The sequence below is a fragment of the Zea mays genome, chromosome 5 (assembly GCF_902167145.1).
Source record: "Zea mays cultivar B73 chromosome 5, Zm-B73-REFERENCE-NAM-5.0, whole genome shotgun sequence".
NCBI classification, from domain to species: domain Eukaryota; kingdom Viridiplantae; phylum Streptophyta; class Magnoliopsida; order Poales; family Poaceae; genus Zea; species Zea mays.
Genome location: NC_050100.1, coordinates 16,240,353 through 16,265,977, shown reverse-complemented (window position 1 = coordinate 16,265,977; position 25,625 = coordinate 16,240,353). Strand labels below are relative to the sequence as shown.

General features: G+C 45.0%; 1 protein-coding gene across 2 annotated transcripts; it reads right to left on the bottom strand.

Moving 5' to 3' along the window:
- Nucleotides 1-71: 71 nt before the first annotated feature.
- LOC100285983 (uncharacterized) lies at nt 72-1,327 on the bottom strand. 2 transcript variants are annotated; one of them, NM_001413950.1, is made up of 2 exons: nt 1,100-1,327; nt 72-1,010 (listed from the first exon to the last, which is right to left on the bottom strand). In NM_001413950.1, exon 2 carries the CDS (start codon nt 946-948, stop codon nt 658-660), a length of 291 nt encoding a protein of 96 aa, NP_001400879.1. In that variant the 5' UTR covers nt 949-1,010; nt 1,100-1,327; the 3' UTR covers nt 72-657. The 2 variants fall into 2 exon arrangements, with proteins under 2 accessions (NP_001400879.1, NP_001400878.1); NM_001413949.1 differs by having other exon boundaries at nt 72-954.
- Nucleotides 1,328-25,625: the final 24,298 nt, after the last annotated feature.

The following is a 25,625-nucleotide window of genomic DNA, read 5'->3' as shown; positions in this document are numbered from 1 at the left end:
GTCGTGTCGTGTTAACTATTGTAAATCAGACAACTAAGTGGAAACAATCATCGGCGTTCATCAACACAAGAAACCGATATAAGCAATGCCAAATAGCATCGACACACAAAAAAAAACCCCGCAGAACATCCGTCCACAAACACAAAATTTGGTAGGATACCTATGGTTACATGCAACCTACACATTTGATTATAACACTACAAGAGAATTACGAATGAATTTAATAGTTAAATTCCAACAAAGGGCTGACACTGATATGAACACTCCACCTAAAAATGGTCAAGGAGGCAACGTAATCAAGGGACCAAACTGAAACTATGCAATCTCTGCTAAAAAAAACTCACTACATCTTCAGATATGCATAAGAAGACAGCAAAAACCCATCCACAAAATGCTAATAAAGCTACAGACGAAGTCAATCTAAGAGTGTAACCAGGCATATCGCCATCCTTTTAGTTAGATCATCATTGCAGATATAACTGATAAGTAGCGTGCAAGATTGCAAGCTAAATTTCAGCTACAACTGCATATTTTTAAGTACCAACCAAAACTGTCGAACACCTCTAGCTCTTTTATCATTGATTAGTTCTGCGAAATAAAACTTTAAATAGGTTTGAGTCAAATCGACAAAGAACACATATCGCTCCGAAAGATCGATTACTTGTTCTTCCCGGACTTCTTCTTTCCCCCTGCTGCCGCACCGGCGCTGACCTGGGGGCGCGGGTGGCGCTCGGCCTCGGCAGCGTCGAGCCACTTAAGCGGGTTACGGTTGAAGAAGGGCCAGTTGGGGACGGTGACGAGCGCTGTGAGCACGACGCCGCCGGCGTAGACGAGCAGCATGAGCTGGAAGTCCGCGCGCACGTAGCCCACCAGGAACGCCGCCACAGCAGACGCCACCAGCAGCACCTGCATCAGCATCTCCGCGCGCTTCTGCCCCAGCCAATCCATAATCCTCTGCCAGGAACCCGAGAAACAAAAGATCAGACTCAGATGGATCGGACCCAGTACACCTGAAATTGGATCAGATCCGATTACAAGTATCTTAAACTAGGGTTAGGGTGCTCGTACAGGAGGAACGGAAGAGGAGGGGTATGCGTACCAGGTGGTGCTCGTAGCCAGTGAAGGGCCCGAAGATGGAGCCTCAGGCCTGGGGCGCCGGCAGTCACCCAGTCGTCGCCACGAGAGAGAGAAGAGCGCAGGCGAGTGCTCGTTCAGTAGAACCACGAGAGAGACAGAGAGAGGAGGGGCAGGTAAGCGCATACCAGGATCTGGGCCTCCTGGGTCCGGGCCGTCGTGGAAGCTCATGGTCCTGCCCAGTTCTAAGATGGAAGCCTCGTAATCATGACCTCATGGGCCATAATCAGATGCCGGCATGGGCTAAAAAGAGGGCCTAGTTGACCAACTCGCGGATTCAGCTGGGTCGGCCAGTGGCCACCGTAATGTAGAGATGGCAACGAGTATCCGGAACCCGAATACTCCACGGGTTTTAACCGATATGAAGATAGATATAGGATAATTTCTTTACCCACGGATATATTAATATGCAACAACCTCTACGCGTTGGGTAGATGGATACGGGTTAGTACTACCCCTATCGCATCAATAAATATACCCGCATCAATAGCATTATAACCATCTAATAGAGCCTATCTTAGCTAAAATAAAAACCCTTCTCTAACTATCATTTGTCTAGCTACCAAGTTATGTAATCATTTGATTTGTTATATGTGAAGTTAAACTTGTTTTGTATGTTTATTTAATATTTTGAGTGATTAGTATATTAGAATTTAAGACTTTCCTAGCGGTACGGATTACTCGTTGGGTAAAATTACCCGCGCGAATACGGGTATGGGTAAGATTTTATACCCGCGAGCATATATGGGTAAACTGACGAGTACAATCTTTATGGGTACGAGTATAGAATGGTACTATCCGATGGGTATGTATCCGTTGCCATCCCTACCGTCATGGCGCGGTCAACCACAACGACTGACGTGGTGGTGTCGTCTAGGGATAGCAATGGGTCGGATGGAGCAAAAACTCATTCGTGAATGCACCCATGAAGTCTATCTAAATTTATCCACGATCGCACCCACAGATGCAATTTCAAACCCATACCTAAACCCGTCGAGTTTTGGGACATCCGCGGGTTTTTACCCAATACACATTTTAAACAATAATTCATTTACAAGCAATCAAGTACCAACACTAATTTAGTTATATCTACGTATTTTAAGCCCTCTCACATTCAGCAACAACAAAACATTCTATGAAACATTATCCAACTTACTTATTCAAAATAATTACTATTGTATCTTAATTATTTTTGCATAAAATAAAGAATAAACTAGGTTTCAGGTCGGGTGCGAGACACCCGCGAGTTGAAATAGAAACCCACACCCACGAAACTTCGAGTTGGGTGTGGGTTGCACCCACGGGTCAAAAATCTCCATCCATACCCACACCCATGAGGTTGGAAACCCACCAGGTTTCGAGTTTGCGGATTAAATTACCATCCCTGTCGTCAAACATAATATATATATATGTATATGTATTAAATACAGTGGTGTAAATTATCCGTCCCTATTCGAATTTAATCATTCTAAAAAGGATTGGGATCTAATTTGTATCTGAGTCCAGATACTTAGTATCTGATCCGTATCTAAACTTTATCCATATTCGTATTCTCAAAGTTGAATATTTACGATGTCGATATTCATTCAAATCTTATCCAAAACAACTTACTAATGTTCGTATCTGATCTGAATCAGAAGAGAAAATATAAAAATAAATATGAAACAAGTAATGTCGGGGAAATGACCCGTGTCCCTGGGATCTGCCGGTCAAAGAGTTCGCTAAGTGAGAGCACCTAGAGGGGGTGAATAGGTGATCCTGTAAAATTAAACACTAAATAGCCACAAAACTTAGTTATAGATATGTTAGTGCGACTAAGTAGTTTTGAAGCGAGTTCTTGTGGACAAAATAATCACAGAGAAAACAATCACAAGAGACACGCGATTTTATCTCGTGGTTTGGCCAAGTAACACTTGTCTACTTCCACGTTGCGGCGTCCCAATGGACGAGGGTTGCACTCAACCCCTTTCAAGTGATCTGATGATCAACTTGAATACCACGGTCTTTTCCTTTAGTGTATTTTCCCGTTCGCGAGGAATCTCCACAACTTGGAGTCTCTCGCCCTTACAATAGAGATCACAAAGAAAGCACAGAGTAAGGTTGGGAGAGCAACACACACAAGACACAAATACACAACACACACACGCACACAAGCCAAGACTTGAGCTCGAAACATAGCACAGCGAGTTCACAACTCGAACAGAGCTCAAATCACTAACACAATCGATCAAATGCGCGGTGGCGGAGTGTGGGAGTCTTAGAATGCTTAAAGCATGCTTAGGTAACTCCTCCATGCGCCTAGGGGTCCCTTTTACAGCCCCAAGGCAGCTAGGAGCCGTTGGAGGCAAACTTGGAAGGCCATCCTTGCGCTTCTGTCGAGTGGCGCACCGGACAACTACTGTAGCCTGTCTGGTGCGTGATTTCCTTCCAAATCGGGCACAGTCGACCGTTGCAGCTTCGGGCCCGTTGGCGCACCGGACACTGTCTGGTGCAACCTGCCGACCGTTGGAGCTGCCACGCGTCGCCCGCAGATTTCGCGGCTGACCGTTGGCGCTGGCGACCGTTGGCTCACCGGACAGTCCGGTGCACCACCGGATAGTCCGGTGAATTATAGCCACGTCGCCTTTTCCATTTTCCGAGAGCGACGAGTTCGCCACGGATGACTCACCGGACAGTCCGGTGCACCACCGGACAGTCCAGTGAATTATAGCCGTACACCATCGTCAACTCCCGAGAGCGGTCTTTTCACCGGAGACCAGCCTGGCGCACCGGACACTGTCCGATGCACCACCGGACAGTCCGGTGTGCCAGACTGAGCTGAAGTTTGGCTGCACAGAGCCAAGTCTTTTCGGTTTTTTTACTTCTTCTTTTCTCACTGTTTCTAGCACTTAGATAACCTCGTTAGTATTCAAAAACAAATGTACTAAGTCTAAAAACATACCTCATGTCTTGATTTGCACTTTTCACTTTATTTGTCACATAAGAACTTAATCAGACATGTTGGACATTTAATCACCAAAACATTATAGAAATGGCCCAAAGGCACATTTCCCTTTCAACCTCCCCCTTTTGGTGATTTATGCCAACACATCAAAAAGCAACCAAAATAAGTGCAACATCAATGCAAATGAGGACCAAATCATTTTTGCACAAGATTTGACATATTTGGATCATTCTTTGCCACCACTTGGTTTGTTTTTGCAAATCAAATTCATTTTCCTATCTCTAAGTCAAACACGCTTGTTTGGGCACAAAGAGAGATATTCTACGAGTGAAATTGATCAAGTGTCAAAAACTCCCCCCTTTTCCCATAATCAAAATTCTCTCCCACAAGAGACCAAATTTTGCAATAAGAGCATTTTGGACAAATCAAAAGTTCTAACTCTATTGTTTTCAAAATTCACAAGTGGTAGCTGATCCATTTGATTTGGCCTTAATTTCTCCCCCTTTGGCATTAAACACCAAAACGGGATCATTTTTGGCCCTTTAACCCCATTGCCTCACCAAAAATGTCAATTAAGAGCAAAAAGGCAATGAGAGCATAAGTATGAACTTGGAAGTGAGTACACTAATACCGGAGTGCAGTGGAAGTCTTTGCATCATCCAAGTTCACATTTCCCTTTCAAAGCACTTTTGAGACTATATCAAGTATACTCAAACACAAAGGTTAGTCTCAAAGGGTCAAGTTGTAGCATATCTCCCCCTAAATATGTGCACCATTTGCATATGGACTTGTGAGGTCCGGGGAGGTCTTGTACAACTTGAGCACCACAAATATACAACGATAAATGCGTCAAAGTAACATGATCAAAGGCATAGAGCACATGTATGCTATAGATCAATCCAAGTTACGCGAATCTAAGACATTTAGCTCACTACGCAACCTGCAAAAAGTTTTCTCATCCAACAGCTTGGTAAAGATATCGGCTAGCTGGTTCTCGATGCTAATATGGTACACTTCGATATCTCCCTTTTGCTGGTGGTCTCTCAGGAAGTGATGCCGGATGTCTATGTGCTTAGTGCGGCTGTGTTCAATAGGATTATCCGCCATGCGGATTGCACTCTCATTGTCACATAGGAGCGGGACTTTGCTCAGATTGTAGCCAAAGTCCCGGAGGGTTTGCCTCATCCAAAGTAGTTGTGCGCAACACTGTCCTGCGGCAACATACTCGGCCTCAGCGGTGGATAGGGCAACAGATGTTTGTTTCTTTGAACTCCAGGACACCAGGGACCTTCCTAGAAATTAGCACATCCCTGATGTGCTCTTCCTATCAACCTTGCACCCGGCATAATCGGAGTCTGAGTATCCAATCAAGTCAAAGGTAGACCCCTTCGGGTACCAGATCCCGAAGCAAGGCGTAGAAACTAAATATCTAAGAATTCGCTTAACGGTCACAAGGTGACATTCCTTAGGGTCGGATTGATATCTAGCACATATGCATACACTTAGCATAATGTCCGGTCTACTAGCACATAAATAAAGCAATGAACCTATCATAGACCGGTATGTCTTTTGATCAACGGACTTACCTCCTTTGTTGAGGTCGACATGCCCGTCGGTTCCCGTAGGTGTCTTCACGGGCTTGGCGTCCTTCATCCCAAACCGCTTGAGAAGATCTTCTGTGTACTTTGTTTGGGAGATGAAGGTGCCGTCCTTAAGTTGCTTCACTTGGAACCCAAGAAAGTAGGTCAACTCGCCCATCATCGACATCTCGAACTTTTGTGTCATCACCCTGCTAAACTCCTCACAAGACTTTTGATTAGTAGAACCAAATATTATGTCATCGACATAAATTTGGCACACAAAAAGATCACCATCACAAGTCTTTTTAAAAAGAGTGGGATCGGCTTTCCCAACCTTGAAGGCATTAGCAATTAAGAAATCTCTAAGGCATTCATACCATGCTCTTGGGGCTTGCTTAAGTCCATAGAGCGCCTTAGAGAGCTTGAACACATGGTCGGGGTACCTGTCATCCTCAAAGCCAGGGGGTTGTTCCACGTATACCTCCTCCTTTATTGGCCCATTGAGGAAAGCGTTCTTCACATCCATTTGAAATAGCCTGAAAGAGTGGTGAGCGGCATAGGCTAATAGAATTCGAATAGACTCTAGCCTAGCCACAGGAGCAAAAGTCTCCTCAAAATCCAAACCTGCGACTTGGGCATAACCTTTTGCCACAAGTCGAGCCTTGTTTCTTGTCACCACCCCGTGCTCGTCTTGCTTGTTGCGGAATACCCACTTGGTTCCCACAATATTTTGCTTTGGACGTGGCACCAGACTCCAAACTTCATTTCTCTTGAAGTTGTTGAGCTCTTCCTGCATGGCCAACACCCAATCCGGATCCTGCAAGGCCTCTTCTACCCTGAAAGGCTCAATAGAAGAGACAAACGAGTAATGCTCACAAAAGTTAGCTAATCTTGAGCGAGTAGTTACTCCCTTGCTTATGTCACCCAGAATCTGGTCAACGGGGTGATGTCGTTGGATTGATGCTCGGACTTGAGTTGGAGGGGCACGTGGTGCTTCTTCCTCCGTCACTTGTTCTTCCTGTGCTCCCCCTTGATCCTACCCCTCTTCTTGAGGTACCTGTTCACCGTCTTGAGTTGGAGAATGCACCATTGTGGAGGAAGATGGCTGATCTTGTGTAGCATCCCAAAAATTCAAATCTTGAAATTTTCTCAAACTCGCTCTAGATTCAAAATAAATTTCAAATTTCATTTCAAAATGTTTGTTTGCAAGTTGATATCAACAAATAAAATATAGTGGTCTATATTCTCTCCAAAATCCTCCTCAAATATCCTACAAATATTTCCCAGTGATCCCCTCTGATTCTTTCCAGAAATACTGCCCAGATATTTTCCTAGTGATCCCCTTTGATTCTTTCCAGAAATACTGCCCAGATATTTCCCCAGTGATCCCCCTCGAGTTCTTTCCAGAAATACTGCTCAAATATTCTACCGATAATCCTCCAAATATTTTCCTCTCGAGAAATACCTTCAGAATCATTTTTCAAGTCCCTACAAATATTTTCTTCATAACTTTCCTCATGCTCATACGTATATGTATGCCTCCGGTATCATACGGTGAGCTCTACAAGCTAATTACACTCATATAAGACAAATCCATGCTAATCTCCCACTAATCCTCTCATCCCTCCCCCTAATCCCCCACCATGGCTATAAATAGAGGGACAAGGGCCTCCTCTCATCCCACCCCAAGCCATTTCATGGCAACTCTCTCCCCCCCCACACCCACTCCATGTTCCACACAAGCACACACTAGCACAAGGATCGTTCGGTCGTTCTTCGATCGTTCGTCCCCCTGTTCTTAGTTTGTTCATTCGTTCGTCCGATCGTTCATGGTTCGTTCGTTCGTTCGTCCGATCGTTCGTTCGTTCGTCCAAATAATCTTTTTCCTGTCGTTATGCTGCCGAAATTCCGATCGTTCGTTCGTTCGATCGTTCGATCGTTCATCGTTTGTTCATAGTTCCTATTCATCGTTCATCGTTCGTTCATAGTTCCTATTCATTGTTCTTCCAGATAATCTTTGTCCTGCCGTTATGCTGCCGAAATTCCGATCGTTCGTTCGTCTGATCATTCGATCGTTCGTCTGTTCGTTCATAGTTCCTATTCATCGTTCATCGTTCGTTCATCGTCACTATTCATCATTCATCGTTCGTTCATACGACTATTCACCATCACTATTCACCTTTACTATTTATCGTTACTATTCGCTGTTACTATTCATCATCGTTACTATTCATCGATGATACCTATGGCACCCTTTTCGTCGTTACTATTCATCGTTACTATTCATCGATCATCCGATCACCCCAAATTTCAACTACTCATACATCATGCTGTCCAGTCCACCTAAGACCAGCCAGACCCATATTCCAGTCATACGAACTCTGGTGACTGTGATTTTCCTTCCAGTAGGGAACTTCCCATCTGGTCACCCATCCTAGGTTTCTCCAAGATGAGCATGCTTAACTTTGAGATTCCTTTGAACCAGGCTTCCAAACTCTGATTCCAATAATTCTTGTTTCTAAATTCTTATCGAAGTATTCCCTATCCAACCATGTCATCCCTTAAGCATGGTTCATGTTCCAGAAAACTCCCAAAATACTCTTGTCCCATATTCTGCCTATAACTCTCCTGTTCATACTAAGTCAGACGATTCATTCGTCACTATTCTCACCAACAGTGAACTTCACTGTGCTACACCACATACACCCAGCTATAAATACATCCAGCTACCCTCTCCCTCTCCACACACACTCAACACCCTCAGCCAAGGCAAACACCCCACCCACTCAGTTACTCCGCTCTGCCAGCTACACGCATAGTGTCGCTTCGCCTCTAGTCCACCGTCCTGGTAAGCACCTCCGCTCCACCACTAGTAGTATCTCAACACCACATGACACAGATTCTACTCAAGACTCTACCCATCCATATATCGCTATTCTGACCACTATACTAAATATTTGTTGGCATGCTTGCTTGTTTGTATGTTTGCTTATTCATGTTGCATAGTTATCAGAGCATTCGTGTCATCTCGTGGAGGCCAGATCTGCAAGTCTACACCAGGCGGTGGAGCCAGAAGCCAGTTCCGCGAGCTCCCCGCCCCCTTCGCCGGATAAGGTAAAGTGTACACCTCTGCGCAGAGTTTGAAAACTTATTCGAATAGTCTGTGTCCATAGGAATGGACGAGTCTGGTGTGGTATGACAATTAGTGTTTTGTTTTTTTAAAAAAGGGGTGCTTTTGAGAAAAGTGATTTTAAAAGGTCCGGCGGTTGAGCCGTGAACTATGGTGGACGGGAAGTCCAGTAGATGTTTTTGAAAATGAAAACTAGTGGGAAACTGCTGAGATACCTGGATGGTTTAGTCCAGGGGATTTTGTTCTATACTGAAAAACTTCCTGCTCCTTTTGGAGAGGATGCGCTTTGCAAAATACAAAATGTTTTTCAAAACAACCCTGCATAAAATATTGCTATTTCTGCAAAATATCCTGAGTACGTTTGTACTCACCCTTGCATTATATCTGATTTCCCCATTCCGCGGGTGAAGGTGGGCTGTTGAGTACGTTTGTACTCACCCTTGCTTATTTGTTGTTTTTTCAGAAAAGGAGATCGGGTAAGAGTTACGCCTGTTCCCAACCTTGCTGGTGGCTGTTGGACCGCTGATTTGCTTCGCTGCGTATATCGGGCTGCTTCAGCCCCACTTTGATGATATGTCCCGAGTTGTGGACCAACTCTTAAAGTTGTTCGCCACCTTTATATGTTTGTCTCGTTTAAGCAGATCTGTAATCATCTGATGTATAAATGTGTTTACTAGCCTCGTGGGACTAGTAATTGTATCACATTTGAGTCCCAGAGGATTGGGGCGCTTCAGGTGGTATCAGAGCTGTTAGGTTGGCCACAGGACGTAACCCTTAGCCTCATCCAAAAGTTTTTGAGTCCAAACTATTTTCTAAAAAAAATTCTTGCTCTCATCCCTTCATTTCAAAAATGCTTTCCCCCTTTCCTTCTCTCATAAGTCAGATGGAGGTCCGTTACCAAACCGGCTTGTGCCAGAATGAAGATGGTTTCTGAAAGTCGCCTAGAGGGGGGGGGGTGAATAGGGCGAATCTGAAATTTACAAACTTAATCACAACTACAAGCCGAGTTAGCGTTAGAAATATGAACGAGTCCGAGAGAGAGGGCGCAAAACAAATCGTGAGCGAATAAAGAGCGAGACACGATGATTTGTTTCATCGAGGTTCGGATCTTGCAAACCTACTCCCCGTTGAGGTGGTCATAAAGACCAGGTCTCTTTCAACCCTTTCCCTCTCTCAAACGGTCCCTCGGACCGAGTGAGCTTCTCTTCTCAATCAAACGGAACACTAAGTTCCCGCAAGGACCACCACACAATTGGTGTCTCTTGCTTCGGTTACAATTGAGTTGATCGCAAGAAGAATGAGAAAGAAAAGAAGCAATCCAAGCGCAAGAGCTCAAATGAACACGACAAATCACTCTCTCTAATCACTAATGCTTTGTGTGGAGTTGGGAGAGGATTTGATCTCTTTGGTGTGTCTTGTATTGAATGCTAGCTCTTGTAAGGTGTAGAAGTGTGGAAACTTGGATGCCCTTGAATGTGGGGTGGTTGGGGGTATTTATAACCCCAACCACCAAACTAGCTGTTTGGTGAAGGCTTCGGTCGCATGACGCATCGGACAGTCCGGTGCGCCACCGGACACTGTCCGGTGCGCCACCCACGTCACCTGGCCGTTGGGTTCCGACCGTTGGAGTACTGTCTTGTGGGCCCACCTGGCTGTCCGGTGGTGCACCGGACAAGTCCTGTAGACTGTCCGATGTGCCACCCGCGCGTGCTCTGTCCTCTGCGCGCGCAGGCGCGCATTTAATGCGTTGCAGTCGACTGTTGCGCGCGAAGTAGCCGTTGCTCCGCTGTTTCACTGGACAGTCCGGTGTTACACCGGATAGTCCGGTGAATTTTAGCGGAGCGGATCCCAAAGCTGGCGAGTTCATAGTCGCTCTCCCTTGGGGCACCGGACATTGTCCGGTGGTGCACCGGACAGTCCGGTGAATTATAGCGAAGCGCCTCTGAGAATTCCCGAAGGTGAGGAGTTCAGCTTGGAGTCCCCTGGTGCATCGGACACTGTCCGGTAGTGCACCGGACAGTCCGGTGCGCCAGACCAGGGAGCACTGCGGTTGTCCCTTGCTCTCTTTGTTTGAACCCTTTTCTTGGTCTTTTTATTGGCTTATTGTGAACCTTTGGCACCTGTAGAACTTATAGACTAGAGCAAACTAGTTAGTCCAATTATTTGTGGTTGGCAATTCAACCACCAAAATCAATTAGGAAATAGGTGTAAGCCTAATTCCCTTTCAATCTCCCCCTTTTTGGTGATTGATGCCAACACAAACCAAAGCAAGTATAGAAGTGCATAATTGAACTAGTTTGCATAATGTAAGTGCAAAGGTTACTTAGAATTGAGCCAATATAAATTTTCATAAGATATGCATGGATTGTTTCTTTAAAATTTTAACATTTTGGACCACGCTTGCACCACATGTTTTGTTTTTGCAAATTCTTTTGTAAATCCTTTTCAAAGTCGTTTTGCAAATAGTCAAAGGTAAATGAATAAGATTTTGTGAAGCATTTTCAAGATTTGAAATTTTCTCCCCCTGTTTCAAATGCTTTTCCTTTGACTAAACAAAACTCCCCCTCAATGAAATCCTCCTCTTAGTGTTCAAGAGGGTTTTAAGATATCAATTTTGAAAATACTACTTTCTCCCCCTTTTGAACACAATAAGATACCAATTTGAAAATCATTAGTTTTAAAATTAGGTGGTGGTGCGGTCCTTTTGCTTTGGGCTAACACTTTCTCCCCCTTTGGCATGAATCGCCAAAAACAGATATTTTGAGTGAAATATAAGCCCTTACCTAACTACTTTCTCCCATTTGGCAAATAAAACATGAGTGAAGATTATACCAAAGACGGAGAGTTGCTCGGAGCGACGACGAAGGATGAGTTATGGAGTGGAGTGGAAGCCTTTGTCTTCGCCGAAGACTCCAATTCCCTTTCAATACACCTATGACTTGGTTTGAAATCCACTTGAAAACACATTAGTCATAGCATATATAAAATAGACATGATCAACGGTATATGAATGAGCTATGTGTGCAAATCATCAAAAGAAGTTCCTAGAATCAAGAATATTTAGCTCATGCCTAAGTTTGTTAAAGGTTTGTTCATCTAGTGGCTTGGTAAAGATATCGGCTAATTGTTCCTTAGTGTTAATATATGCAATCTCGATATCTCCCTTTTGTTGGTGATCCCTTAAGAAATGATACCGAATGGCTATGTGTTTAGTGCGGTTATGCTCAACGGGATTATCCGCCATGCGGATTGCACTCTCATTATCACATAGAAGAGGAACTTTGGTTAATTTGTAACCGTAGTCCCTAAGGGTTTGCCTCATCCAAAGTAATTGCGCGCAACAATGGCCTGCGGCAATATACTCGGCTTCGGCGGTAGAAAGAGCTACGAAATTTTGCTTCTTTGAAGCCCAAGACACCAAGGATCTTCCCAAGAACTGGCAAGTCCCCGATGTGCTCTTTCTATTAATTTTACACCCTGCCCAATCGACATCCGAATAACCAATTAAATCAAAAGTATGCCCAATCGGTATACCTTTTGATCTACTGATTTACCTCCCGTGTCGAGGTCGAGATGCCCATTGGTTCCCATGGGTGTCTTGATGGGCTTGGAATCCTTCATCCCAAACTTGTTTAGAATATCTTGAATATACTTCGTTTGGCTAAGGAAGGTGCCCTCTTGGAGTTGCTTCACTTGAAATCCCAAGAAGTACTTCAACTCCCCCATCATAGACATCTCGAATTTTTGTGTCATGATCCTACTAAATTCTTCACATGTAGATTCGTTAGTAGACCCAAATATGATATCATCAACATAAATTTGGCATACAAACAAATCATTGTCAAGAGTTTTAGTAAATAAAGTAGGATCGGCCTTTCCGACTTTGAAGCCATTAGTGATAAGAAAATCTCTTAGGCATTCATGCCATGCTCTTGGGGCTTGCTTGAGCCCATAAAGCGCCTTAGAGAGTTTATAAACATGGTAAGGGTACTCACTATCTTCAAAGCCGGGAGGTTGCTCAACATAGACCTCTTCCTTGATTGGTCCGTTGAGGAAGGCACTTTTTGTTAGAAATATGCCCTAGAGATAATCATAGAGATGAGCATATTTCTTTGTATCCATGATATATATTGCTTAATTGAATATCCATGGAAGGCACCTTGTATTGATTAGCAATTATGTGAATTGTTTGTGAGATTCTTTACTTATATGGTTATTCATTAGTTGATGACTACATTTCATAAGTCATGAACATGGAGATGTTAAACTAATAATGTGGGCGCATGTATGACATGAGGCTGGACCGACCCAACGTGAGATATTGTAATATAGTTCTCTTTTTGCAACATGAATACTGTATCCTTAGACCTGAGATTGTCGCATGTTCTCAAGATGTGAATTGACTTACTTAGGGACTATCAAACGCTATTCCGTAACTGGGTAGTTATAAAGGTAGTTTTGGGTTTGTCAGGAAGCATGCTGTGAGGCATGGTCAGTCAAGATGGAATTTGTCCCTCTCTTTGTGAGAGAGATATCTCTGGGCCCCTCGAGTGATTGGATCAAGAAATGCATGGCCGTGCTAGGGTTAAGAGTTAACCATTGAAAGGATTCCAATTCACAGTATCGAGAAAGAGAGGTCAGCTTAGAGCCAGACCAAATATCGTGAGACAAAGGGAACAACATGTACGTAATGTTGCAATGGTTCGTCTGATATGATCTTTACGTGCGCATAGGAGTTGACATGTCTTGCTAGAGGCCGCTGTCAATTATTGGGCCAAGTAAGAGTACTCGGGCTATGTCTATTTGTACGTGAACCTATAGGGTCACACACTTAAGGGGAAGGAAGTCTAACTCGGATTAGATCCGAAATTAGACTGGGCTTTAGGGTTACTGATGGGCCTCGGTGTCAGAAGCCCACCATAACGCCTATATAATGAGGGGCAGGGGCGCGGTTAGGCCAACCCTAATTCGCCACCAGCAAACGAGTAGCCGCTCGCCCTCGCCAAGCCGCCGTCACGAACCTAGCAGTTCGGTACGCGGCGCTTCCTCCCTGTACGTGTGGATACCTCGGAGGTGCTGCATCTGGAGCACTAGGACGAACCGTGCGAGGACGTGAAGGACGCCGACGACTGCACGGCACTGCTCGACGCGTTCGTCTACATCGAGACGTCTTCCACTGCTCTGCGCGTCTAGTGGTAATTCCATGACCTATAACCGCATTAGTTCTTGGTTTTATGGGGTTGAAAATTTTGTTTTGCGCTAGCATAGCCTCCCCGTAATCCTACACTTTTCACGTCCATTTGGTAAAGCTTAAAGCCATGGTAAGTAGCATAGGCAAGTAATATACGAATTGACTCAAGCCTAGCTACGGTTGCATAGGTTTCACCGAAATCCAAACCTTCAACTTGTGAATATCCCTTGGCCACAAGTCGGGCTTTGTTCCTTGTCACCACACCATGCTCGTCTTGCTTGTTGCGAAAAACCCACTTGGTTCCTACAACATTTTGATTAGGACGTGGAACTAAATGCCATACCTCGTTCCTAGTGAAGTTGTTGAGATCCTCTTGCATCGCCACCACCCAATCCGAATCTTGTAGTGCTTCCTCTACCCTGTGTGGCTCAATAGAGGAAACAAAAGAGTAATGCTCACAAAAATGTGCAACACGAGATCTAGTAGTTACCCCCTTATGAATATCGCCGAGGATGGTGTCGACTGGGTGATCTCGTTGGATTGCTTGGTGGACTCTTGGGTGTGGCAGCCTTGGTTCTTCATCCTCCTTGTCTTGATCATTTGCATCTCCCCTTTGATCATTGCCGTCATCTTGAGGTGGCTCATTTTCTTGATCTTCTCCCTCGTCAACTTGAGCCTCATCCTCATTTTGAGTTGGTGGAGATGCTTGCGTGGAGGAGGATGATTGATCTTGTGCATTTGGAGGCTCTTCGAATTCCTTAGGACACACATCCCCAATGGACATGTTCCTTAGCGCGATGCACGGAGCCTCTTCATCACCTATCTCATCAAGATCAACTTGCTCTACTTGAGAGCCGTTAGTCTCATCAAACACAACGTCACAAGAAACTTCAACTAGTCCTGAGGACTTGTTAAAGACTCTATATGCCCTTGTGTTTGAATCATATCCTAGTAAAAAGCCTTCTACAGTCTTAGGAGCAAATTTAGATTTTCTACCTCTTTTAACAAGAATAAAGCATTTGCTACCAAAGACTCTAAAATATGAAATATTGGGCTTTTTACCAGTTAGGAGTTCATATGATGTCTTCTTGAGGATTCGGTGTAGATACAACCGGTTGATGGCGTAGCAGGCGGTGTTGACCGCCTCGGCCCAAAACCGATCCGAAGTCTTGTACTCATCAAGCATGGTCCTTGCCATGTCCAATAGAGTTCTATTCTTCCTCTCCACTACACCATTTTGTTGTGGGGTGTAGGGAGAAGAGAACTCATGCTTGATGCCCTCCTCCTCAAGGAAGCCTTGGATTTGTGAGTTCTTGAACTCCGTCCCATTGTCGCTTCTAATTTTCTTGACCCTTAAGCCGAACTCATTTTGAGCCCGTCTCAAGAATCCCTTGAAGGTTTCTTGGGTATGAGATTTTTCCTGCAAAAAGAACACCCAAGTGAAGCGAGAATAATCATCCACAATAACTAGACAGTACTTACTCCCGCCGATGCTTATGTAAGCTATCGGGCCGAATAGATCCATGTGTAGGAGCTCGAGTGGCCTGTCAGTCGTCATGATGTTCTTGTGTGGATGATGAACACCAACTTGCTTCCCTGCCTGACATGCGCTACAAATCATGTCTTTCTCAAAATGAACATTTGTTAGTCCCAAAATGTGTTCTCCCTTTAGAAGCTTATGAAGATTCTTCATTCCAACATGTGCTAGTCGGCGATGCCAGAGCCAGCCCATGTTAGTCTTAGCAATTAAGCAAGTGTCGAGTTCAGCTCTATCAAAATCTACTAAGTATAGCTGACCCTCTAACACTCCCTTAAATGCTATTGAATCATCACTTCTTCTAAAGACAGTAACACCTACATCTGTGAAAAGACAGTTGTAGCCCATTTTGCATAATTGAGAAACGGAAAGCAAATTGTAATCTAAAGAATCTACAAGAAAAACATTGGAAATTGAATGGTCAGGAGATATAGCTATTTTACCCAATCCTTTGACCAAACCTTGATTTCCATCCCCGAATGTGATAGCTCGTTGGGGATCTTGGTTTTTCTCGTAGGAGGAGAACATCTTCTTCTCCCCTGTCATGTGGTTTGTGCACCCGCTATCGATGATCCAACTTGAGCCCCCGGATGCATAAACCTACAAAACAAGTTTAGTTCTTGACTTTAGGTACCCAAATGGTTTTGGGTCCTTTGGCATTAGATACAAGAACTTTGGGTACCCAAACACAAGTCTTTGATCCCTTGTGTTTGCCCCCAACATACTTGGCAACTACCTTGCCGGATTTGTTAGTTAAAACATAAGATGCATCAAAAGTTTTAAATGAAATGTTATGATCATTTGATGCCTTAGGAGTTTTCTTCTTAGGCAATTTTGCATGGGTTGATTGCCTAGAACTAGATGTCTCACCCTTATACATGAAAGCATGATTAGGGCCAGAGTGAGACTTCCTAGAGTGAATTCTCCTAATCTTGCTCTCGGGATAACCGGCAGGGTATAAAATGTAACCCTCGTTATCCTGAGGCATGGGAGCCTTGCACTTAACAAAATTAGACAATCTTTTAGGAGGGGCATTAAGTTTGACATTGTCCCCCTTTTGGAAGCCAATGCCATCCTTGATGCCAGGGCGTCTCCCACTATAGAGCATGCTTCTAGCAAATTTAAATTTCTCATTTTCTAAGTCATGCTCGGCAATTTTAGCATCTAATTTTGCTATATGATCATTTTGTTGTTTAATTAAAGCCATATGATCATGAATAGCATAAATGTTAACATCTCTACATCTAGTGCAAATAGTAACATGCTCAGTGGTAGATGTAGAGGGTTTGCATGAATTAAGTTCAACAATCTTAGCACGTAAAATATCATTGTTATCTCTAAGATCGGAAATTGTAACATCGCAAACTTCTAGTTCTTTAGTCTTAGCAATTAGCTTTTCATTTTCAATCCTAAGGCTAGCAAGTGAGACATTCAATTCTTCAATCTTAGCAAGTAAGTTAACATTATTATCTTTAAGATTGGGAATTGAAACATCACAAATATTAGAATCAACCTTAGCAATTAATTTAGCATTTTCATTTCTAAGGTTAGCAATAGTGTCATGGCAAGTGCTTAGCTCACTAGATAGGTTTTCACACTTTTCTACTTCTAGAGCATAAGCATTTTTAACCTTAACATGCTTTTTGTTTTCCTTGATTAGGAAGTCCTCTTGGGTGTCCAAGAGTTCATCCTTTTCATGGATGGCACTAATTAATTCATTTAATTTTTCTTTTTGTTGCATGTTTAGGTTGGCAAAAAGGGTACGCAAATTATCCTCCTCATCACTAGCATTATCATCACTAGATGACTCATATTTAGTGGAGGATTTGGATTTAACCTTCTTCTTTTTGCCGTCCTTTGCCATGAGGCACTTGTGGCCGACGTTGGGGAAGAGGAGTCCCTTGGTGACGGCGATGTTGGCGGCGTCCTCGTCGGAGGAGGAGTCGGTGGAGCTCTCGTCGGAGTCCCACTCCCGGCAAACATGGGCATCGCCGCCCTTCTTCTTGTAGTACCTCTTCTTCTCCTTTCTTCTCCCCTTCTTGTCGTCGCCCCTGTCACTGTCACTAGAAATAGGACATTTTGCAATAAAATGACCGGGCTTACCACACTTGTAGCAAACTTTCTTGGAGCGGGATTTGTAGTCCTTCCCCCTCCTTTGCTTGAGGATTTGGCGGAAGCTCTTGATGATGAGCGCCATCTCCTCATTGTCGAGCTTGGAGGCGTCGATGGGTGTTTTACTTGATGTAGATTCCTCCTTCTTTTCCTCCGTCGCCTTGAATGCGACCGGTTGTGCTTCGGACGTGGAGGGGCCATCAAGCTCGTTGATTTTCTTTGAGCCTTTGATCATCAATTCAAAGCTCACAAAATTCCCTATTACCTCCTCGGGAGACATCAGTGTATATCTAGGATTTCCTCGAATTAATTGAACTTGCGTAGGGTTAAGAAAAATGAGGGATCTTAGAATAACCTTGACCATCTCATGGTCATCGCATTTCTTGCTCCCGAGGTTGCGCACTTGGTTCACCAAGGTTTTGAGCCGGTTGTACATGTCTTGTGGCTCCTCCCCTTGGTGAAGTCGAAAGCGACCGAGCTCCCCCTCGATCGTTTCCCGCTTGGTGATTTTGGTCACCTCGTCTCCTTCGTGCGCGGTCTTTAGCACGTCCCAAATTTCCTTAGCACTTTTCAACCCTTGCACCTTATTATACTCCTCTCGACTTAGAGAGGTGAGGAGTATAGTTGTGGCTTGGGAGTTGAAGTGTTGGATTTTGGCCACTTTGTCCTCATCATAATCTTCATCCCCTACGGATGGTACCTGTACACCAAACTCAACAACATCCCATATACTTCTGTGGAGTGAGGTTAGGTGATATCGCATCATATCACTCCACCTAGCATAATCTTCATCATCAAAAGTTGGTGGTTTGCCCAATGGGATAGAAAGTAATGGCGTATGTTTAGAAATGCGAGAATAGCGTAGGGGGATCTTACTAAACTTCTTGCGCTCATGGCGCTTAGAAGTTACGGACGGTGTGTCGGAGCCGGAGGTGGATGGCAATGAGGAGTCGGTCTCGTAGTAGACCACCTTCCTCATCTTCTTCTTCTTGTCACCGCTCTGACGCGACTTGTGTGAAGGGGATTCCTTTTCCTTCCCCTTCCCTTTGTTGTAGGACTCTCCCGATGGAGCCTTCCCGTGGCTTGTAATGTGCTTCTCACCGGTCCCCATCTCTTTCTTGGCGTGATCTCCCGACATCACTTCGAGCGGTTAGGCTCTAATGAAGCACCGGGCTCTGATACCAATTGAAAGTCGCCTAGAGGGGGGGTGAATAGGGCGAATCTGAAATTTACAAACTTAATCACAACTACAAGCCGGGTTAGCGTTAAAAATATGAACGAGTCCGAGAGAGAGGGCGCAAAACAAATCGTGAGCGAATAAAGAGTGAGACACGATGATTTGTTTTACCGAGGTTCGGTTCTTGCAAACCTACTCCCCGTTGAGGTGGTCACAAAGACCGGGTCTCTTTCAACCCTTTCCCTCTCTCAAACGGTCCCTCGGACCGAGTGAGCTTCTCTTCTCAATCAAACGGAACACTAAGTTCCCGCAAGGACCACCACACAATTGGTGTCTCTTGCCTTGGTTACAATTGAGTTGATCGCAAGAAGAATGAGAAAGAAAAGAAGCAATCCAAGCGCAAGAGCTCAAATGAACACGACAAATCACTCTCTCTAATCACTAATGCTTTGTGTGGAGTTGAGAGAGGATTTGATCTCTTTGGTGTGTCTTGTATTGAATGCTAGCTCTTGTAAGGTGTAGAAGTGTGGAAACTTGGATGCCCTTGAATGTGGGGTGGTTGGGGGTATTTATAACCCCAACTACCAAACTAGCCGTTTGGTGAAGGCTTCTGTCGCATGGCGCATCGGACAGTTCGGTGCGCCACCGGACACTGTCCGGTGTGCCAGCCACGTCACCTGGCCGTTGGGTTCCGACCGTTGGAGTACTGTCTTGTGGGCCCGCCTGGCTGTCCGGTGGTGCACCGAACAAGTCCTGTAGACTGTCTGGTGTGCCACCCGCGTGTGCTCTGTCCTCTGCGCGCGTAGGCGCGCATTTATTGCGTTGCAGTCGACCGTTGCGCGCGAAGTAGCCGTTGCTCCGCTGGCTCACCGGATAGTCCGGTGTTACACCGGACAGTCCAGTGAATTTTAGCGGAGCGGATTCCCGAAGCTGGCGAGTTCAGAGTCGCCCTCCCTTGGGGCACCGAACACTGTCCGGTGGTGCCCCGGACAGTCCGGTGAATTATAGCGAAGCGCCTCTGAGAATTCCCGAAGGTGAGGAGTTCAGCTTGGAGTCCCCTGGTGCACCGAACACTGTCCGGTGGTGCACCGGACACTGTCCGGTAGCACACCGGACAGTCCGGTGCGCCAGACCATTGAGCACTTCGGTTTTCCCTTACTCTGTTTGTTTGAACCCTTTTCTTGGTCTTTTTATTGGCTTATTGTGAACCTTTGGCACCTGTAGAACTTATAGACTAGAGCAAACTAGTTAGTCCAATTATTTGTGTTGGGCAATTCAGCCACCAAAATCAATTAGGAAATAGGTGTAAGCCTAATTCCCTTTCAGTTTCCCCAAGTTGCTGAGAGCATGCACAGTTCGCCTCGGAATCAGGAGCCAGCCAGAGTATGATGGTCGTGAATTCGTCGAGCATGGCACAGAGAAGTGTGTCGTGACTGTATACATTGGATCCAGTCCGCACTATGTGGAATAGAGTGTCACTGCTGCTGGACACACATTCAAAGACACCTGCCAAGTCATCGCTCGCAAGGCATTGAGGGCCTTGTGTTAGACCTATGAAGAAGAAGTGGCCGACACCCCGCTCAGATTCTTTCCGCCCTTTCAGAGAGACCGTCCAGTTTGGATGGCCAGGATGCGTGCATTGGAAGAGCAGCTGCTGCTTGAGGACGACCCCTCAGTCGTGTACCTCACTGCATACCTGCTCACCCTGGATGCGCAGTATGATTTCTTGGCTCAGCACCACCGTCAGATGATTGCCCGAGCAGAAGATGCAGAGAAGCGCAATCGTCAGCTCCATGTGGATCTCACCACAGCTCAAGCTCGTTTAGCTGCCTTGGAAAGTCGTGAAGTCATTGCTGTTGAAGCCCTGAAGCAAGCCAAGGTTGAGAACGTCCAGAAGTTAATGGAGGCCTACTTGGTCACCCATAACCAACGTAGAGCTCTGCGGATCGAAGAACCCGCTTCATCCAACCCAGTTCAACCCATGAGAGCCGAAGATCCCCAGATTCTTGAAGGTCACCCGGTCTCTACCAGAGGAGAAAAGAAGGCTTGGGAACTACCGGAAGGAGCCATAGTCTTGGAAGGAATTCCAGTCTCCCCTCAGGCTATGGATAAGCAAGAGCACCCTGAGTCCTCCCAAGATCCCCCGCTAGAGTTGTTTGAGCCCCTCACCATGAAGAAGATTCCAGCACCATCTCTTGAAGTCAAGGAAAAGCTGCAAGCACCGCCGCCCTCTGAGGAGCTATAAGAGCCAGTCCCACTTGAAGAAGAGTTCAACCCCATCTTGCCATCTCAGTCGCCGCCAGAAGAAGTCATCAACATCAGCTCCCTCTTAACCCATCTAGGAGATGTCTCAGATTGAAGTTGTGTGCAAGCCTTGCCAGAAGAGAAGTTGCATGATCTGAAGTTAGTTATGCCCAGTCCTCTGCGTGCATTGGGCAGTGAAGTTTTTCTTCACTTTGGTCAGAGCCCTGCATGTATGAGAGGTAATCGTGTAGCCTCGTGTTTTGCAAAACTCTATTTGTGTGGCCCCCTAGGGCATTTCAAAATGAATTTCGCTTGATGTTTTCTCCCCTTTTGAGTGCATATGTGATGCTTTAACGTTAGTGCTCATAAGTTGCATTTAGCATAGTCCTCAGTTTAGGAGCTGAGCAATAGTAGTTATGCTTAGCCCCCGAACCTGAGTAGTCCGTGCTTTGGAAAAACTCTATTCTTCCCTTATTCAAAACATTTGATTTGTTTGTGCTTATCATTGTTGAGCTTGTGTGTTTTCTTTCTTTTTAAGAAAGATTTTTCTCTAAAAACATAGATAACGAAATAGATCTAATCCTCATCTTATGCTTCCATTTTCATCTTAACCCATCTCAAGAGAAAAGCACCTTACCTAAGAAGATACCAGGAAGCTTACCCTTGAAGCCGCAATAAGCTACAGAAGAAACATATCCACCGCTCAGTCAAAAGGACCGACCGTGAGAATCAAAGGACTGCCCCTGAGTCAAAGTAAACAGTAAAAGATGACAGAAGGAGTTATTACCATACAGAGAGGCAAAGATTCTTGGAACCAGATACCACAAACATTAGGGTCATTGACCCCACCACTCACCCGTGCCCCCCGCACGCGTGCCCTGCCTCCTTGCGCACTACCACCGCTTCCCACGCCCCCTTTTGCAGCGCACTACCATCGCCCCTATCCCCTTTGCAGCGCACCCACCGCCATTACCGCCAGCAACACCATCCCCCCTCCATCGCACTTGTTGCCTCATGTCACCTGCTCCATCACCACCACTCCACACCCTTGCATACCGCTCACCTATAAAATCCCCCACCAGCTCCCTCAATCCCCACATCGCTCAAAGCAAAAACACACCTGATAAAACCCCCTCTGCCAAATAACAAGAAACTCCATTTTCCACTCCTCGCCCTTAAGATCACAATGCTTGGTGATTCTTGGGTTGAAGACTGTTGTACATGGTTCAACATCTTTGGTTTCCTCCTCTGTATGATGGTAATACTCTTTGATAGAATCCTCCAGTGGGAAGAGCAAAGAGAAAGAAAGGGTCAGTGAAAAGAAGATAGTGAAGAGAAGATAAGAATAAGGTTCTCCTAGAATCAACCCTGTGTCAGTCATTTCTCCGCAGCCCGCTCAAGCAGCAACAACAGAAGAAGGCCCCGTAACACCCTTGTTATGAGGTACTTCAAGGAGTTCAAATCCCCAAAATTCAAGAGATCTACCCTCATTCTTTTTAAGTGGGGTAGTGTTCCAGTAAAGCTCCTGCCATGGAAAAAAGAAGAAGGCTTGTAGCAAGCTTGTGGAGGACCAGATCATCGAAGCATATAAGTTTCTGGATGAGAAGTGGTCACCCAAGTTCCGTTGATGAAGCACCAGAAGACCAATCAAGGAAGGAATCCATGTGGGAGTTCGCAAGAGAAAGGTTTGTGTGTTGGCATCGATGCTTCCTCAATAAGCTAGCTGCCAAGCGAAACCTAGAAGCCTGAAGATGATCTTTGATTAGCCAGAATCAGCGTTTGCAATCGGCAACCAGATGCTCCTGAAAGGCCAGATTTTGTTGAAGTTCTATCTGCTCGAAGCGTCTGAAAGTGAAGATATGTAGCTGAAGTAAAGCTATACCCATAACCCTTCTAAGCCGAATCTCGAGGACGAGATTCCTTTTAAGTGGGGTAGATTTGAATTTTTCTCAAACTCGCTATAAATTCAAAATAAAATTAAAATTTCATTTCAAAATGTTTGTTTGCAAGTTGATATCATCAAATAAAATATAGTGGTCTATATTCTCTCCAAAATCCTCCTCAAATATCTGATAGTCGCCTAGAGGGGGGTGAATAGGGCGAAACTGAAATTTACAAATATAAACACAACTACAAGCCGGGTTAGCGTTAGAAATAAAAACAAGTCCGCGAGAGAGGGTGCAAAACAAATCGCAAGCAAATGAAGAGTGTGACACGCGGATTTTTTTTACCGAGGTTTGGTTCTTGCAAACCTACTCCCCGTTGAGGAGGCCACAAAGGCCGGGTCTCTTTCAACCCTTCCCTCTCTCAAACGGTCCCTCGGACCGAGTGAGCTTCTCTTCTCAAATCACTTGGGAATCAAACTTCCCGCAAGGACCACCACACAATTGGTGTCTCTTGCCTCAATTACAAGTGAGTGTTTGATCACAAGAAAGAATGTCAAAGAAAAGAAGTGATCCAAGCGCAAGAGCTCAAATGAACACTACAAATCACTCTCTCTAGTTACTAAAGCTTTGTGTGGAGTTGGGAGAGGATTTGATCTCTTTTCGGTGTGTTTTGCAATGAATGCTAGCTCTTGTATAGTGGTTGGAAGCTGAAAACTTGGATGCAATGAATGGTGGGGTGGTTGGGGTATTTATAGCCCCAACCACCAAACATGACCGTTGGTGGAGGCTGTCTGTCGTATGGTGCACCGGACAGTCCGGTGCACACCGGACATGTCCGGTGCGCCAGCCACGTCACCAATGCCGTTGGATTCCGACCGTTGGAGTTCTGACTTCTGGGCCCGCCTGGATGTCCGGTGCACACCGGACATGTACTGTTCAATGTCCGATGCGCCAGTATGGCGTGCCTGACTTCTGCGCGCTTCTGGCGTGCATTAAATGCGCCTGCAGGTGACCGTTGGCGTGAAGTAGCCGTTGCTCTGCTGGTTCACCGGACAGTCCGGTGTACACCGGACAGTCCGGTGAATTATAGCGGAGCAGCCGCTGTGTTTTCCCGAGGCTGACGAGTTCCTGAGGCGACTCTTCCTTGGAGCATCGGACACTGTCCGGTGTACACCGGACAGTCCGGTGAATTATAGCGGAGTGCCTCTGGAAATTCCCGAAGGTGGCAAGTTTGAGTTGGAGTCCTCTGGTGCACCAGACACTGTCCGGTGGTGCACCGGACATTGTCCGGTGTACACCGGACAGTCCGGTGCCCCCATACCAGAGGTGCCTTCGGTTGCCCCTTTGCTCCTTGGTTGAATCCAATACTTGATCTTTTTATTGGCTAAGTGTGAACCTTTTACACCTGTATAATCTATACACTAGGGCAAACTAGTTAGTCCAATTATTTGTGTTGGGCAATTCAACCACCAAAATCAATTAGGAAAATAGGTGTAAGCCTAATTCCCTTTCAATCTCCCCCTTTTTGGTGATTGATGCCAACACTAACCAAAGCAAGTATAGAAATACATAATTGAACTAGTTTGCATAATGTAAGTGCAAAGGTTGCTTGGAATTGAGCCAATATTAATACTTACAAGATATGCATGGATCGTTTCTTTCTTATTTAACATTTTGGACCATGCTTGCACCACATGTTTTGTTTTTGCAAATTCTTTTTGTAAATCCTTTTCAAAGTTCTTTTGCAAATAGTCAAAGGTGAATGAATAAGATTTTGCAAAGCATCTTAAAGATTTGAAATTTTCTCCCCCTGTTTCAAATGCTTTTCCTTTGACTAAACAAAACTCCCCCTAAATGAGATCCACCTCTTAGTTGTTCAAGAGGGTTTGATATATCCTTTTTGAAATACTACTTTCTCACCCTTTTTGAACATAATAAGATATCAATTGAAAATACTCTTAAAAAACTAAGTTTTTGAAATTGGTGGTGGTGCGGTCCTTTTGCTTTGGGCTCTTACTTTCTCCCCCTTTGGCATGAATCGCCAAAAACGGAATCATTAGAGCCCTCGAAGTACTTTCTTCCCCTTTGGTCATAAATAAATGAGTTAAGATTATACCAAAGATGAAGTCCTTTTGCTCTCTCCCCCAAAGATGGAGAGTGGCATGGAGCGACGACGAAGGATGAGTTACGGAGTGGAAGCCTTTGTCTTTGCCGAAGACTCCAATTTCCTTTCAATACACCTATGACTTGGTTTGTAATCGACTTTCATAGCATATGAAAGAGACATGATCAAGGGTATATAAATGAGCTATGTGTGCAAATCAACAAAAGAAGTTCCTAGAATCAAGAATATTTAGCTCATGCCTAAGTTTGTTAAAGGTTTGTTCATCAAGAGGCTTGGTAAAGATATCGGCTAAATGATCTTTAGTGTTAATGTAAGAAATCTCGATATCTCCCTTTTGTTGGTGATCCCTAAGAAAATGATACCGAATGGCTATGTGTTTAGTGCGGCTATGCTCGACGGGATTATCCGCCATCTTGATTGCACTCTCATTATCACATAGCAAAGGGACTTTGGTTAATTTGTAACCGTAGTCCCGCAGGGTTTGCCTCATCCAAAGCAATTGCGTGCAACAATGGCCTGCGGCAATGTACTCGGCTTCGGCGGTGGAGAGAGCGACCGAATTTTG